The 17,696-nt window shown below is 37.6% G+C and overlaps 1 protein-coding gene across 1 annotated transcript in view; it reads right to left on the bottom strand.

Annotated features, from left to right (window-relative positions):
- LOC138174539 (probable E3 ubiquitin-protein ligase TRIML1) overlaps positions 1 to 17,389 on the bottom strand; it is a 35,328-nt gene extending 17,939 nt beyond the window's left edge. The window contains exons 1-7 of the mRNA XM_069104849.1: positions 16,973 to 17,389; positions 16,758 to 16,853; positions 15,982 to 16,188; positions 14,334 to 14,564; positions 13,140 to 13,162; positions 12,867 to 12,961; positions 11,757 to 11,972 (exon numbers count right to left, since the gene is read on the bottom strand). Coding sequence (XP_068960950.1) covers positions 11,757 to 11,972; positions 12,867 to 12,961; positions 13,140 to 13,162; positions 14,334 to 14,564; positions 15,982 to 16,188; positions 16,758 to 16,853; positions 16,973 to 17,389 — 1,285 coding nt within the window. The remainder of the gene's footprint in view (positions 1 to 11,756; positions 11,973 to 12,866; positions 12,962 to 13,139; positions 13,163 to 14,333; positions 14,565 to 15,981; positions 16,189 to 16,757; positions 16,854 to 16,972) is intronic.
- Positions 17,390 to 17,696: the final 307 nt, after the last annotated feature.

The raw sequence follows: 17,696 nt of genomic DNA, 5'->3' as shown, positions 1-17,696 counted from the left end.
TCCATTTGGGGAATGGCTGTAAAACTTGTGGCATGTGATTGTGATGGAGTACTATTTTGCTATTAAAAAATTGTGATGTGGGTCTGGAGCCTGGGGTGGGAGGCTTGTTTTTCAGTAGATACTTTTTGATTGGCCAGTGGGTCAAGAAGATTGATACATTCTCTGAGCCAGGAGAAGGCTATAGAAGCCCTGATGTGTAGCTTTGTTTTGGGGCTCACTTTGAGTAGTGTTCTGTGATTTGTTCAGATGAGACTCTGGGAAGCTGTTGTTGAGAGCCCCCGGTTTTGAAAAACACAGATGTTGATTTGGTATGGATATAATGGTTGGACAGTTTGGAAACTGTCTACTTGATCTGTTTCTCTGTCTTGATAATTCTGTCTGTATATTCTGAAGTTCTGGTGCTGACCTTTTTCCCCTAAACTAGGTAAACGATACATATTTTACTGATTAAAGTAAGCTTATTAACCCATTTTGAATTGCTTTCCTTTATCAAAGCAGATCCAAGAACCTGTGTTGGCAGCCACCCTGAGGATGCTTGGGGTGCTTGCTGCTACAAAGTGATTTTAGAAAAATATGCACGGCCTATATGAACTGATGCAAATTGAAATGAGAACTGGGAGATCATTGCACACAGTAACAGCAACACTGTAATGATGATAAACTGTGAAAGACTGGGTTACCCTGATTAATACAGTGATCCAAAACAGTTCTGAAGGATTCATGATGAAAAAGTGCAATCAACCTCCAGAGAGAGTCCTGATGAACTCTGGGTGAAAATTGAAGTATAATTTTCTCACTTTATTTTTCTTGCTTTTTTTGAAATATGACTAATATGGGGATATGTTTTGTGTGATTTTACCCATAATTTATATCATATTTCTGGCCTTCTCAGTGGAGAAGCAGTGTGAAAGAGAGTATTTAGAACTCAAAATTTTAAAAGAAAAGAATATTTAAAAAATTATATACAATTATTTCCATAAGATTGAATACAAATTCTTTACTCTTTAGTTCTACTCACCAAACTTGGTATTTTACTCTTCCCAGTCCAACTGTTCCATATATGTGTTTCCAATAGAATCTAAACTGGTTGTAAGCATAGTCTTTCTTTAGTACTTGTATCCCTTACATTTAACACATCTCTAGGTATATAGTAAGCCCTTAATAAATTCATTTTCATTCAATAATAAGGCTATATTATGAAGCTTAGGAGATTGAATCTGTGCTTGACCAAATAATACATTTATTTAAATTGTCCCTATAATAATTAGCTTTAGTCTCACTTATTTAATTAGGCAATCATCTCAGTCTTTCAGACTTTTCACACTTTCAGCATAAGGAAGTAAAATCTTAAAGAGAGTCAGTCTAAAGCATGATTAATGAATATTATACCACGGAGCATATCCCTCTCTCCCACCATTTCCCCTTCTCTGTAAAAGCTATTCCTGGCATGTCTCTTTTTTTTTGTTTTCTCCATGCTTCCTCTCTTTCCTCCTTTTCCCAGTGTGTCCATCTTTTGTTTTTTAATTATCTCAACACAGTTGGCCGACTCTTGTTCTCTGTGTTGAATTCTTTTAACGGCCCTCATAATGATGCCATTCTTAGGAATTTCATGGATAGCATTGCCATATAGAAATACAAACTACTCGGCCTTACTGAGTCCCTTTCAATTTCTCTTTCATCTCTATCTGTGTATGCTTTTCTTCAGTCTTCATATTTGAAAGTCAAATTTTCTATTCAGCTCCGGTCTTTTCATCAGAAATGTTTGAATGTCCTCTATTTCTTTAATGATAAATTTCCCCCCCTAAAGGATTACAGTCATCTTTTCTGGGTGTGATATTCTTGGCTACAATTCTAGATCCTTTGCCTTCCTCAATATTCTAAGCCAAGCCCTCCCATTCTTTAACATGGAAGCCACTCTATCTTGTGTGATCCTGACTGTGGTTCCATGATCAGTGATTCTTTCCTTTCTTGATGCTTGAAGTATGTTCTCCTTGACCTGGGTACTCTGGAATTTGGCAATAATATTCCTGAAAGTTTTCATTTTGAGAGAACATTGGGGGCTTCTTTCAATTTCTATTTTACTCTCTGATTCTAGGATATTGGGGCAGTTTTCTTCTATAAATTTTTGAAATATGACATCTAAGCTTTCAGGATCACAGTTTTCAGGTAGTCCAGTATTTTTTAAATTATTTCTCCTTAATCTGTTTTGTAAATCAGTTGTTTCCAATGATATATTTCATGTTTTCTTTCTTTTTTCATTATTTTGAGTGTTTTATTGCTTCTTGATACCATATAAAGTAATTAGTTTTCATTTGTCCATTTCAAATTTTTAAAGAATTATTTTTCTAGGGGAGGCCAGGTAGCAGAGTGAGTAAGAGCACCGGCTCCAGTGTTGAGAAGACCTGGAGATCGAATCCCAGGCTCAGACACTTAGCACCCACCCAGAAACACCTGGCCGTGTAACCTTGAGCAAGTTACTTAACCCTGATTGCTTTAAAAAAAAGAATTATTTTTCCCAATGAGCTTTTGTACCTGTTTTCCCATTTGATTAATTCTGCTTTGTAAGGTGTTATTTTCTTCAGGATTTTTGGTGCCTCTTTTACAAGCTTGTCATTGTCTCTTCCCTCTCTGAGGGAATGAGGTGTATGAGTGTATGAGGTGTTCAGGGAGGATTAGCACCTCTGGTATAAGGGCTTGCTGAGCCCTTTTTAGGAATGCTCATCCCCCTTTCTTTCTCTGTGTTTTTTTGTGTCAACTGCACCAAACCAGCCTCTAACTTGTGGATGGTCAGAGCTGAACAGAGCAGGCTAGAGACAGGAAAGTCAGGAATCAGACAGAAGTCTAATTTCAAAGTGAGACACACTATGAGTAATGACATGTGTGCTACAATAGAGGTACCAGCTTCAGTCTGGCCAAATCTCAATACCTATGCCAATGGTTGCACAGTGAACTGTAGCCCTGACAATAAAGGGTAACAACAACAATTAGAAAAGTTTTATTCATAGCAGGACTTCATGAACAGAACTTGTCTGAGCTCAGAGAACACCTGGTGCTGGTCCAACCAATACAATAATTCTATGCCATAGGGTGAGATAATCCAGAGGGGAATCGAAAAGGATTGTTGTTATGCCACAATTAGGGCACAGTCTGCTTGATGAACCTTAGCTCTGGAAAACAAGGTGTCTTTTAATATCTTGACAGGTTTTATGGCTGTTTTTTTCTAGACATGTTATTTCATTGGTTTAAGAAATTCCACCTGAGGAAAACCTCATTACCTGTTAATTCAGATTTATATGTTTTCTGCAATTTACCATCTGAGAGAATTTTTTAGCATCTTTTAGAGATGAAGTGATTTGTCCAGGGTGATCTAGCCAGTGAGTATCAGATGGAGAACTTGAAGCCAGATCTGCTTCACTTTATACTGGATTCTGTAACTAAACATGGATGTGCCATGTTATTATTATTATTTTTAATATGGTAATGTAATGGTCAAATTCATTACCTAGGGGCCAACCGATGTTGATAATTAACCTCTCTTTACTTAAGTAATCTGATCCTCTCTCAGTATAGGAGGAATATAATGCCATATCACAACACAATACAATACAAATTTAGTATCAAATAAGTGTCAGGCATTCTCCTAAGCACTGGGACTGAAAAAAGGCCTCACTCTAAAAGAGCTTACAGTATAATTAAGTGGTCTTATTACACATAAGAGAAAGAGTCTCTACCCTCAAGAAGCTTATAATCTAATGGGAGAAGACAACAAACAAATGGAAGCTGGAGATAGGGTGGGAATTGGCAGAAGAGGGTACCCAGGTTTAGGAGCATGATGATGGCAAAGTTGAATCCAAGGAGTATAGCAGGTGAGAAATGAAATTTATTTGGATTCCTGAGAATGTAGGCTCTAGGAGGCAGGGTGTTTTTCTTTGTTGTGTTTCATTTTTTGTTTGTGTGTTTTGTTTTGTTTTGTTTGCTTTTTTTCCCTCTACCCTCTAGTCCCCCCATCAGAGTGCAGAGGCTGTGAGGGTACAGATGTAGTGTGAAAATGAAAACTGATAAAATCTTGATGACTTTCCTAAAGAGAAGTTGGGGCCATAATCAGAGTTTTGTCCTTTAATAAATCTTCTTGAGATTTCAAGGTTGCCTGTACACCAAGGAGAAACAAAGCAATCGATTTTTTGTGAATGCCTCCTTGCTAGGAGCTTTCTTGTTCAACTATCTTCATGGAATATTGTAATAAGTGTCTGACACATCTTTACCTTCTCATTGTTTGGAGTAGGCTAAAATGTTAGTTAATAGTTATTCCTTTTCTCTCACTTCATCCAGAAGAATAGAACTCAGGGAAAATATGCTATCCAATATTTCTTGTAGACTAGATGGGAGTGGAGGGTGCAACTCTTTACTTATGCATAAGGCAAAACCTCTTTAATCTCAGCCTATGGTACTTAATGTCATGATAATGGGAATAAAATAAACAACTTGGTATAATGAATAAGGCATGACAATCAATTGAATATTGACTCCATCTTTGGAAAAAAAGAGGAGACATCTCTATAGCTGTCAGGATCTGTCAGAGTTTGGAATGGAACATGACTAGAGTCTTATGACCTGATTTACTTAGAATGACAGAGTTGTCATTAAAGATGGAGTTATATGGGAGTCACTGTGGCAAACTCTTTTCACTTTCATTTTTCTCTCTCCACTTTCCAATGAGTGAAATAGATGACTTGCTTTGATGCTTCCTCTACTCTCTGATGGCTTTGTGTTGAGACTGGTTGAGCCTAGAAAAGGTAACAATCGGTGATATATTTTGACTTTCCAGGAATGATTCATTTCATTTTTTAAGGATTATTGTTAAAAAAATCATTTTAATTATATGGGAGTCATCCTGATAAAGTTATACTGACTTAGGAATTGTCCTGTGTACTGAATGGTTGCCATTAAATATGTCTCTCCATTTCTTTCTAGTGAAATCTTGTGTTTATTTAAGAGTTTTGCTTGCCTGGTTCCTGGTGCCCTGACCACAATGGATTTGGTGACAGGCATGCTTTTCCCATGAAGAATATGGAAGGCAAGAAGAAAATAATTTTCAAATTTAAGCTAATTTACAAAAAGTCCAGGAGAAAAAGGTGAGGGTATTTTGATAGTATAATATCACAGAATCGGTGTGAAGAGTTGTATGACCCAGACTATAAAGAAAGGAGGGTAAATCACCTGGGGGAAGTATAACTGCACCTAGGGCTGTAATTGCATGATAAATTTGAATGGAGTGACCCTAAATGGTGCCCGTGGCTTTGGCATACTTATTGTTTTTCTATATGCCCAACTATCTTTCCAACCCCTTTAACAAGTGCTTTTGAAATTCAAAGGCAGACCATCTCTTTACTTTCAAGATCAGAAAACAATAAAAGAAGAAGGAAAAATCCTTCTGAAGAGAACACTATAAATCAGGCCTTCAATCAAGAGAATGTAGGGTAAAGAAGAAATAACTCAAAAATCTACTGCACAAATTCTGTCTTTGACATGCATCAGAGAAGAAAGACAAGTTCTCCATTAGTCACAATGTGATATTTAGTTATCTGATGGTACAAAAACCAGAATAATAGCTTGTGTTCTAAAAGGAGAGTTGCAGAAGCAAGGAGACGGTTGCTATTTATCCAGAATAATTATCACATACTGCATTGTTTCACTATCATTTTGCATAATCATAAGAGCTAGTAAGAGGCATAGTAATGTTGCATGAAAATTTTATCAAAGCAAGTATGTTCTTTCTCATTTTCAAGCATATTTCATGAGAATGACTCATTTATCAGATTATTCTCTCAAAGTCCAAGAATGAAATGGCACTATTGAGAAAATCATAATTGGAGTCTGAGCCCATGCTGTTTTCCCCATCCATCCTTGTTAATCCTTCAACACCATGTGAACCAAGGATTTCATGGGAGTCTTGTCTTCTAATTCTACTCATTTGGATGGAAATTTGATCTTCATAGTACCTAAAAACATATGTACTGAGCCTCCTACAGTTTTATCTAATCCTGGTTCCTTAGTTAGAACAATGTTGACATAATTAAAGGAAGGCAAATGTTTTTGTCTCTATGTAATAAGTGCAGCACATATGCAAAAATTTAGTGCAAATGTCCAATCTTTTGAGGAAAAGAGAATTTCATTTGAAACAAATACACTAGTTTGTTGTTGATGTTGTTTTCCATTAAATCCATGGTATTAGACTTCTTAGAGTTCTGAATATTGTCATAGGTTTGGTTTCTATAAGTCACACTTGTAGCAGGAATTGAAAAATCGCTCATGTCACAGACCAGGGTTTTCTCACCTCATCCTCAGCCACTCTCCTATACTAGATATGGAAAAATACATGGAAACAGGGTCATTCCTTTGTTACCACTCTACGCCCACCATGACTTTGATAGTATAAGTGATTGTGGAAGGGGATGAGTAGAGGGGGAAACCCAAAAGTTCACCAAGATGCCTTGGTTCCTAGTTGGTTAACAGCATTATAGAATATCAATTCAGTTTACACCTAAGAGTTATCCTGAACTCTTGACCTTTCCTTATCAAATATAGCCAACTAGTTGCCAACTTTTACCAGTATGAACTTCACATGTTTCGCATTTGTCCCTTTTCACTACTTGCACACCCATCATCTTTACGTGGGACCTCACCTTTTTCAGCTAGACAGATTGCAGTGCCCTCCTAAATGGGCTACTCTCCCAAATCTCTCCAAACTATCATTAATGCAGTTGCCAAAGTAATTTCATGGTCATGTGATTGGGCAACCTAAGAAACTCTAATTAGCTCCCTATGGTCTCTAAGAGAAACCATAAACTCCCCTGTTGGACTTTTAAAGTCTTTCATATGCCGGGTCCAACCTGTCTCTCCAGGTTCATTACGCATTATTCCAATCAGTAGATAGAGTCCTAGTGCTGAAATCAGGAGGTTTTGAATTCAAATTGGGCCTCAGACTTTTATTAGCTATGTGACCCTGGGCAAATCATTTTTCCTGACTGCCACAGTTTGCTCCTCTGTAAAATGGGAATAATAATAGCACTTGACTCCCATGAGTGTTGTGAGGGGAAAATGAGATAATATTTGTAAAGCATTTCTGAACCTTAAAATGTTAGCTACAACATTAGAATTAGTGTTCTAAATTAGTAGTCAATTAAAAACACAACAACCAATGAAGGACACAGCGGTCAATAACCAATTATTAAGCCTACAAGCACCCAAGAACTTGGGATACAAAGAAAGGTGAAAGACAGGTTCATGATCTCAGAACCTCCCACTCAAGTGGAGGAGCCAGCATGCAAAAATCCATGTACAAAGTCTGCAGAGAATAAATTGGAGATGAACAAGAAGGGCAAATCACTAGAATTAAGAGAGACCAGAAAGGATTTCCCGAGAGGTGGGATTTTTAGCTAGGGCTTAAAGGAAGCAAGTGAGGCCAAGAAGAAGTGACTAAAGGACAACTAGGTGGTACAGTGAATAGAGAAGCAGCCCCAGTCAAAAGGCCCTGAGTTCAAATGTGACCTCAGACACTTGATACTTATCAACTGTGTGACCTTGGGGAAGTCACTTAATCCCCTGTGCCTCCAGAGGAAAAAAAAAAAAAGAAAAAGAAAAAGGACTGAATAGAAGGGACCCATTTCCATGCATGGGCAACAGGAAGGGCTAGTGCCTAGATTTGGAAGATGGAATACCTTATTCAAGGAATGACAAAGTGGCCAGAATCACTGGAGTGATGATAGGCTGTAAGGTCTAAGACTAGAAAAGGAGGTGGGGACCAGATAATGAAATTTTAGTTCAGCATTTCTTCTTTATCCACTTATATATCTACATGTATTTCCAACAATTAAATGGAACCTCTTTGATGAAAGGGGCTGCTTCATTTTTTTTCTTTGTATTACAAATATCTAGTGCAGTGACTGACATATATTAGGTGCTTAATATTTGTTAATAATGAAATAAGTGAAAAATTGTGACTTTTAAATTGGACTACTAAGTATTCTCTTATAAAAGCTTTTATCTTCTATATTTATGCCCTCAAAGTGTTAGTTCACCATGGCTAGAATTGGTTTTATTTTATTTATTATTTATTTACATTATTTTTATTTTGAATCCCAAACTCTGTCTTTCCCTTAAGTGCTATGTGATACCCATTATGCATGTGAAGGCATGATAAACATATTTCTATATTTGTCATATTTTTAAAGAGCAAGGAAAATAAAGTGAAAAACTTTCAACAAGGTACTTAATTCTTTTTTTTTTCTAAAGAACTGGTTGCTAAAAAGATACCTGCACAACCTTGCAAGTGACCATTTAGTTTTTGCTTAAAGTTTTCCAATGAGGTCTGATTCTTCTAGTAGTTCGAGTCAGGCAATATACTGAATAGAACAGAAAGTCACTGAAACTTTTCAGTCAAGGAATGATCAAAGTTCTGCTGTTCAGAAAGGATTTCTTATGATCCAGACCCCATAGAGTATTGAGCAGTATTTCTTTAAAGGGACAGTGTCACTTTCTTCTCTGCCACAGAAGAGACTGAGAGGTTCTCTCAAGAATAAGGTATGCCCATGACATAGGAGAGGAGGGTGATGATGCCTGGGTTTCGAAGAAGTCAGAAAGGCAGGTAGAATGTTTGCTCCCAAGAGGCAGGGTGATGTTTGGATTTCCTTTCCTCTTGTTTTGCCTTCTTTCTCTTCCAGTCTCAAAGAGGGGGGACTCCAGTTTTAAAGCTATTTAAAGTTCCATTCATTAATTTAATTAGTTTGAATGTCAAATAGATAATTTTGATTGATCATAGCTATTCTAATTCATATGTTTTGTCATTTGTTAATAGGAATTGAAAAAAGAGACAGTCAGTGAGGACTCTCATACTTTCATACAGATAAAAGTAAATTGGAGAAAGTTTGTATTCTTTCTTGACTGGGGGGCTTAGGAACTGCATGAGATGAAATGTCATTATTTGTTAAATTCGATAAACTTTCTCAAAGCCAAGGTAAACAGTTCACATAGATCTTGTACCTTTTCCCTTAATCTAGAATTGTGAATTTAAATATAGTGTGGTTATTTGGTGGGTCTATATGGCTACGTAGTTCACACATCATTACCCCCTTGTTTTCTTCCACAAAGACTCACAAAGCTCTTATGAGAAGGAGCCATGGGCAATAAGTAAGTGGTTAACACTTGGTGGTCAGAAAACTTTGGAGACTTCCCTATTTTTAGATTTGGAAGCAATGCAAAGGAGGTTTGTTTTTAGTTTTCTTCTTCTTATATGACCAACTCATTTATACATCTTATTACATTGTTATAGAATTAAGAGCATGACATCAAAAAGATATGAGTGTCAGGAATTCTGAGAACTCAGGTCTACAGATAAACTGTATGTCTGTGGGGACTTATTAACAAGTCAAAGAGAACCAGACCCACAGAGACTTTCAGTTTCCTGATAATTCACAAATATAACCTAAATGATATGCAATCAGTGGGAAAAGTGAGCTCTAAAAAATCATTTTTAATCTTGTAATTACAATAGGGAAGTTGACTCAAGAGAAGAGTTGATACAATAAACATCTTCTTCTTTGTGGCAGTGGAATAAAAGTTGTCCTGTGATGCTTAATCATGGCCAAGATGTGACCCTTGGTCACTTTTCCACTTAAGTAAAAGCTCTAGGTGCTGGGAAAGTTTCCAGGATGAACATGGAAAAAATTCTTCTTTTCAGGGCCCAGCCTCAATAAATATGTTGTGATATTTATAGTTGTAGAGAAAGATTGTTCCAGTGAAATATCAAAGAACAAATGTAAAGAACAATGGCTTGAATTTTTATGCAATGAAATGCCATTGTATTCAAATCAATTGTGACAAAGCAGGGCCCTAATACCATTAGTGACTGCGAAATTCCCAATATTATCAGAAAGTTTTGCATGAATATGCAATGTCTTGTTCTAATGCGCTATGTGATTCTATTTTATGGGGATGACATAGAGTACTTGATACTTATCAACTACGTTACATTGGGGAAGTCACTTAATCCCTGGTGCCTTGAGAAAAAAAAGAAAAAGGAGTGAATAGAAAGGACAGATTTCCATGCATGGGGAACATCAAGAGTCAGTGCTTGGATCTAGAAGATTGAATATCTTATTCAAGGAATGGCAAAGTGGCCAGAATCACTGGAGTGATGAGTATGTGATAGGCTGTAAGGTATAAGACTAGAAAAGGAGATGGGGGCCAGATGATAAAATTCAGCATTTCTTCTTTATCCATTTATATATCTACAGGTATTGCCAGCAATTAAATGGAAGCTAGTTGATGAAAGGGGCTGCTTCATTTTTTTCTTTGTATTACAAATATCTAGTGTAATGACTGACATATGGTAGGTACTTAATATTCTTAAATGATTAATGAAAAAACTGAAAAAATTACATACCTATGTCTATAAATATATATGCATATAGCCACAAATAAATATAAATGTGTACACATGAATATGGATGCATCTCAATCAATCAACATTTATCATGCACTTATTTTGTTAAGGGAACTGTAAATCCTGAGATAGATTGGTGCTGAGAACAAAATAGGAGGGAGGTTTTAGACTTGCCATTGGGACTGTGGCTCTGTGGAAAATGAACTAAGCTATGAACCTCAGTGCCTTTCCCTCCCTAGGGCCTGAAAGAGTAGAAAGGAAGAGGTTAGGGATGGCCAGGTGGCTCAGTGAGTAAGAGCACCGGCTCCAGTGTTGGGATGACCTGGGGATCAAATCTGGGCTCAGATACTTAGCATCACATCCACAAATAACTAGCCGTGTAACCTTGAGCAAGTTACTTAACCCCAATTGCTTAAAAAAAAAGGAAGATGTTAAAACTGTCCCCATGGGCTGCAAGTAGTAGATTTGATATTTGTTATAACTTTTCAAATAAATATTTGTTGGAAAACATCCAGAGTTACATATGCCTATGTATACATGGTTATATGTATGTAGATATGTTTATATATGTATATACATACATAGACACATATAGTATACACTCATATTGTATATATATTCATAGATATGTCTGAATATACATGGAAAATTATGTGTTTCTATCTGGGAAGGATCAAGTGTATGTGACATCCAGTTTCTTGGGCTATAAGAAAGTCATTTTACATGTGTAGTTTGCCTGGTATGAGCATCATCAGTTCTTTCTGTGAGTTATCAGTGAGGTGTCCAACACTAGGTATTGATATAAAATGAGGCACACTACTTTACATACACAGTATAAGATAGAATTTATTGTTATTGCTTTAGATAAGGTTACATAACTTTGATATTATGTGCATGGGTTCTAATGGATGGAAAGTCATTTGGGGAATTGTTTTCAGTTGCTTGTATTTGAAAATCTCATTTTAGTCATCATCATCTTTTTCAGTATTCTGCTAGTTACTTCTGGGGCAGATACATAGAGGATCAGAAGGGCTCTGCCCAATTCTAAAGCAAGGAGAGAAGAAAGGGAAAAGAGGTCCTTCAAAAGGATCATTTGGGGGACTGTAGATTAGAATTCCATCTGTAGCATTGTAAAATGCTACATGCCCTCTTTCATAGTCAAGGAAAATGCCCACCTTGTGAATAGGTTGGGCCACAAGAACAATATAAAATGAATAGCAGAAGATAAAGTCATTTTCAAATCTATAGGCTAAAATGGTGCATCTCTCCTTAGATAAGTTGCAGATGTTGCCCTTCCTTCTGATTGATTCTTTACAGATGCCCACTTCCCACCCTGGTTTATTCCCTACTTCTACTTCCCAGTAGTGTTTCCCTGAGGTGAAGCTCTGAGTAGCCAAGACACAGAGAGCAAAATCAAATCTTTTGGGGTTGTCAGGAACATCCTGTGGGACAGAAACATATTGCACACTCTTCAAATCATCAAACAGGACAAGATGAGGATTGGCTGTTTCAGGATCCAGAGTTATCTCTGCTGTAAAAAAAAAAAAAGAGAGAAGTAATAATTCACCTTGGGTTCCAGAATTTGGAGTTTAATAACTCTAGAGAAGGTTTTCCTGATCCCTAAGTGAGAACCTCACTTTGCAGGATTCCAGTCAAAATCCTCACCCACTGGGATTACATCATAACTCTCTAGGTTGTCTCATTTCTGACATTCACTTGTGTGAGTGACTTAATTATTTGGTCACTCAGTTTTCCTTAAATGAGGATGATAGGGTTGGATGATCTTTAGGATCCTCCCATTATTTGTTTCATATCTTTTATGTCTTAAGGCATTAATTGAATATTTAGCAGTACTGATTAAGCACCAACTCTGGCCAAGCACTATGCCAGGCAGTGAAAGATAGAGAAATAGTCATGTAGGTAGAATGTACCTGAGAGAAGTGATGCTTATGACATAATTACTTTGCAATACAGAAGTAAAAAAGGAGAGACTGTGGAACTGAATAGTATAAGCAATAAATAAATAAATAAATAAATAGATAGATAGATAGATAAATGAATGAATGGATATCTGGATATATAAATAAATAAATGAATAAGTAAATAAATTAATATAATAAACAAACGAATGAATGAATGAATGGATAGATATATAAATAAATAAATGATAGAAAAGGCAGTTGTGACAAACATTCCAACAAAGGAATTTTTAAACACATTCTTTAAAAGACTGGCCCACAGAGAGATTCACTCTCATCAGTTTTTCCAGATAATGCTCCCTTCAAGGAGTTTGTTATCTCTCAGAGACAACTTGATACATGCTCAGATCAATAAGAAATGAGAGCCAATACAGAGCACATTGCAAAGAGTGTGGGAGCTCCTGGGAATATTTAGTTGTCAATTGAGGTGACTATGGGTGACTTACTGTGAACAGTCAGGAACATTTCTGTCCTGCCATGGATGGGGTACTTGGTCAATCTGGGTGAAGCAACATTAGCATTTTGAAGTAGTTTCTCATTCCTACGAGGAAAACACACTCAGTGACAAAGGATGCATCGAGACTTTAGGAATCAGTTTTGATAAAAAAAAAATCTCAGTGAACCCCTGGACTATGGATTCCAATGAGCCCCTTCTACCAGCTAGACTCCTTCACAGACTGTGCATGGCTGACTCAGTTTACCATAGAATGTAAACTTACCTTTCCAATGTATCTCTTGCATCCTAAAGGAAAGAAGAAAAATGAGAAATTTAATCTTCTACTCGATGCTTAAGTCCCATGACATTTTCTTTTTCAGTGAGTATATGCACACTTCCCCCAGTCTCCTTTCTCCCTGACAACCATTTCCCAGGAAAACTATAATTATGGAAAAGGGGGATTCTAGAATTGTAAAGGACCACAGCATGACCACTTTTCGTTTCTTTGATGCCATCTGTACCCCTTGTAAAACGAGGAAATCATTCTATTAGAAAAAGAGTGCATCTTCCCACTTCCTGTTTGTACAGAAAATTTATCAGACAGAGTCCACCTATTGCTATAAGAGGACAACAGGCGAGGAAATTAGGTGAAAAACAAAGGTCAGAAGCCTGGGAGACTGGAACAAATCCTTTGATAAAGTTGGTATGGGTGGGTAATATGGGTGTTGAGATTAAAGAGACATTATCTTATCTTCCACAGCCCAGAATCTTGAAACTAAGGTTGCCCTCCAGGGTCTTAATGTTAGCAAACTTCTACTTACCCAACTATTCTCATCTCAAAGTGCAAAGGAGCAAAGAAAACATCTACACTTACTCATCCCAAAGTAGAGATGAGACATTGTTTTGATTGTTTATTGGGGGAAAACAGAACGTTAAAGTAGTGATCTCAAATCTTATTTAGGCCTGCCCATGATGCATGAATGATGTCTATAGAATTGCAGAATAATAATCCCTTGGCCTCCATGAGAAGCCTCCATCTAATAGGGAAATCACCATCTCGAGAGGGAGACCAAATCATTTTGGACAACATCTCTGCAGAGTGAAAGCATCCCTTGGGACATAAATTAGGGAACTTGCAGGCATCAAGGCATGAGTTCCAATACAGTCTCTGACAACCAAGAGCTATGTGACACTAAACAAGTCTCTCAATAATTGTTTTAACAATCTCAAAAAATTGTTGTTTCTCAAAATTGTATTAAGAGATGTGTATCAGTTTGGATTTTTAAAACATCAAACTAGTTAGAGTATCTATGCTTGTTATTATTCATGCCATTGGCCCTAATTCTGTCATCAGAAAAGCAAATCTAATCTCTTTAGGCTTAGACAGTCAAATACTTGGATAGTGAGACCATGTCCCCCTTCCCTACCTTTTCTCCCCTTGTTCTGACCATTCCCAGTTTTTGTTTTAATCACTCACCAGGATCATTTCAATAGGAAGCTTCTCAAATTCTCTGTCTATTTGTGACATCGCAATTTGCAGATTGTAGATCTGTAGAGTCATTTTTGCTTTGTTCACCTCAAACTTCGCCAAGTTGTCCTTTATTTGCTGGTCCAGTCTTTGCAGATGGAGCTGTTTTTGCTCAGACAAAAATTGTTGCTTTTTCTCAAATTCAGACTTAACAGACTCTTTCACAGTCGGAACTTCCAACTGTAATCAAAGAAATTAGGATAAAGGCAAAAAATGGAGAGTCAATAAATGTCAGGGTCAGCATCAAACCACTGTGCAAGATATTCATTCCCACTTCCCATCTGAGCAGACTCTTGGGCTACGATTCTAGCCACAGCTTTTCTATCTGCATTCCCCACACTTTCCACTTAGAAGCTCATTCAGGTACATTGACTCTTGAAGGCCCTTTTCCTGAGGAATACTCGATGATGGAAAGCAGAGGGGAAGAGAGTTCTTTTAATGCAAGGGTCCTCAAATGTTCAATATGGAATTTTTTTCTCCAGAACTGCCCAAAGCTCATCAGAAGACTGATTCTTCATGTCCATATTTTAGTAGACTAATTATGAAACAAAGTCCTTCTACAGCTATGTAAGTTTGAAAATATGAATCCATAAGAACATGCCACTACCTTTGTTCATTAATGCAAGTTTCTTCTAGTAAATAATGGGACTTTTGCTTCCCTGTCCATCATTGACTATTCCTCCTATGAAGGGTCTTAAAGAAACAACATACTTACAAGATTTTCACTAATAAAAGTCAGACACACTGACTTTACATTGCACCTTTCTATCTCATAAATTGTAATTCTATTTGAAGACCACCAATTTTTTCCCTTTAAAGTAATGTCCAAACCAAATTTTACTAAAACTTCCATTTGAAATTTAGTGACCCCCTTCCTAATGTGTTAGAAAGCTGTTAAATTTCCTGAGCCTTTGCCCTGGCCATCCCCCACTCCTGGAATTCAGTGTCTCCTCAGTTCTGCCTCAGTGGATTGTTCTCTTTTTTAAGAACTTTATGTAATTCCATCTTTTCCTTCATCTTTTCCACATCCTCACCTTCTGTGGTCTTAGCTTCCATATTAACTTTTGTTGAATCTTTTTTTTTTATTCCTTCTCTATTTACTTATAAATATCCTTTGTCCTCTTTAGGATTAAAGGAAAAGCTCCTGGACTGTTTCATTCCTTTGACTATTATTCCCAGGGATTAGCAAAGTACCTGCCAATTAACAAGTACTTTATGAATGTTTAATTGGTTGGATGATTTTTTTTTCTTTTTCTTTTTTTGCTTAGCACACGGTATTATGCATTGCTCTGGAATTGTGATCCACTCCTGGAGACTGAGTATGCTCAAACATGACCAGTGTGCAAGTTCTGAACCACATGTAGTAAAAGTGATAGCCCCCTGAGTCTTTCATGGCTCTCCCTTTGAAAATTCCCACTCTACTTTTTGCCAACTACTCTAGATCTCCACTAAGCCCAGCTCAGAAAAGAACAAATGTATTTGGGAGAGTCCAATGACCAACATGGAAATGGACCTTCCTGCAGCCTTCCAGATGTGAATGTGCAGATACTCCTGCTGATTTCTGAAGCTCTGCTTTGTTTCTAGGTCCAAGACTTACCTTGACCATTTTCATAGGCTGCTGCTCTGGGTTCATTGGCAGATTGTGGTTCTTTTGGAAGTGGCCCTCCTTGCTCTCCTCACCTGCCAACTTGTCTTCTGCTTCCTTGTCCAGGCTTTGCAATTGGAATTCTTCTTCCTCCAGAAGGAACTGGTGCATTTTTTCATACTCAGAAACAACCATGTCTTTGAAAGTCTGGCCCTCCATCTATCACCCAAGCAGTTAGAATAAAAGAAGGAAAGAAAATTCAATGAGTATCAGGGTCCAGGTAAGGATCAACCATTTCTTTTGGTTATTGCTTGCTTTTGTCCATCTGAGCAGATTCAGGAGGCATATTGACAGACACAGCTTTAACTATCTGCTTTCCTCAATATTTTCACTTGCAGGCACAGTAAGATAGAGTCTCTCTTGAAGCCTCTTTTCCTAAAGAGTAGCTGATAATGGAAAGGTCAGAGAGAGTGCTTTGTACAAAGGGATAAATGGAGAGTGCTAACACGTATACTAGACACTGATTCTTTCCAAAACTGTCTAGACCCAAGTAGAAATTTTACCTCTTATTCATATGTTTGTCGATTTTGTTTTTGAAAAGAGGACTTCAATTTGAAGATTAAGTGGTCATGAGTAACTGTGTTAGAATCTTTAATTCTTAATCTGAGTCTGTTCCTTGATAGAACTTACTTCTTTTGCATCTTTTCCTCAGTTATAATTCTGGCTGAAGAGGACCTTCAGGGGATAAGGAACCTCCTGCTTTTATGATTAAAGAGCCAGATACTTACCTTCCACAACGCTTCTCTCCCTTTTTCCCATTCCAATTTTGATTGCCATTCCTCCTTCTTACACTTTAGAATATTCCATGTTGCCTGGAGTTTCTTCTGCAAGAACAAAACAAGTCTTAGTCCAATGTCTATTTTATAGAAAGTTCCCAATTGAACATGGAGACAGTTGAATGAGCAGACACACTTCCAGGATTGAAAGGGACTGATCCTCTTACCGCGCACTGACCAGAGGCTTGATCCAAGGGAAGCACTGTGTGTTCCTTGTGCTCTCTGCCTAAAAAGCAAGGTCCACACAAAGGTCTGTGGTCCTCCACACAAAAGAAGGTCTCTTCTTTCCCGTGTTCCTCACAGGTGGTCAGGTCCTTGGTGCTCTGCAGTAAGAGAGGTCTAAGCATCTTTCCAACAATAGCCAGATCCTGCAGCTTCCTATCATGGGAAAACTCTCCAAATTTAATGATTGCCTTGCAAATTGGGCAGCTTATTGATTTGTGGTCTTCCTTCCAGCACCTGAGAAGACACTCTTTGCAGAAGGTATGGCCACATTTGACAATCACTGGGTCAGTGAAATAGCCTGAGCATATGAAGCAAGTGAGATCCACTTTGAAGCTTTCAATCAAGTTTTTGGCATCCATCTTCCAAGACCTGGGGTGGGAAGGAAGTCAGTGAAAGTGTTGATAAGCACATGCATGTTCTATAGAACACACCACAGTTATATTGGACAGACTTATTTGAAGGAATTGAGAAGTAGTGGATGGCCAGGACTAGAAATAAGCCATATCCCCCCACTATCCTAAGCATATGCACCACATGCATTTCTGGATTGATTATTGTTTTTTCTAGGTTCAGCTTCATTCTCCCCTCTATTCTCGCCCCCCACCCCCCCCACACATGCCCAGGGAAGGCTGTCAGATTTGTGACTTTCACTCAAGAAGTCACCAT

Source organism: Petaurus breviceps, unplaced genomic scaffold (assembly GCF_028583685.1).
Source record: "Petaurus breviceps papuanus isolate PSGF00001 unplaced genomic scaffold, PetGlider_PUasm1.0 689, whole genome shotgun sequence".
NCBI classification, from domain to species: domain Eukaryota; kingdom Metazoa; phylum Chordata; class Mammalia; order Diprotodontia; family Petauridae; genus Petaurus; species Petaurus breviceps.
This window is presented reverse-complemented; position numbering and strand designations above follow the sequence as displayed.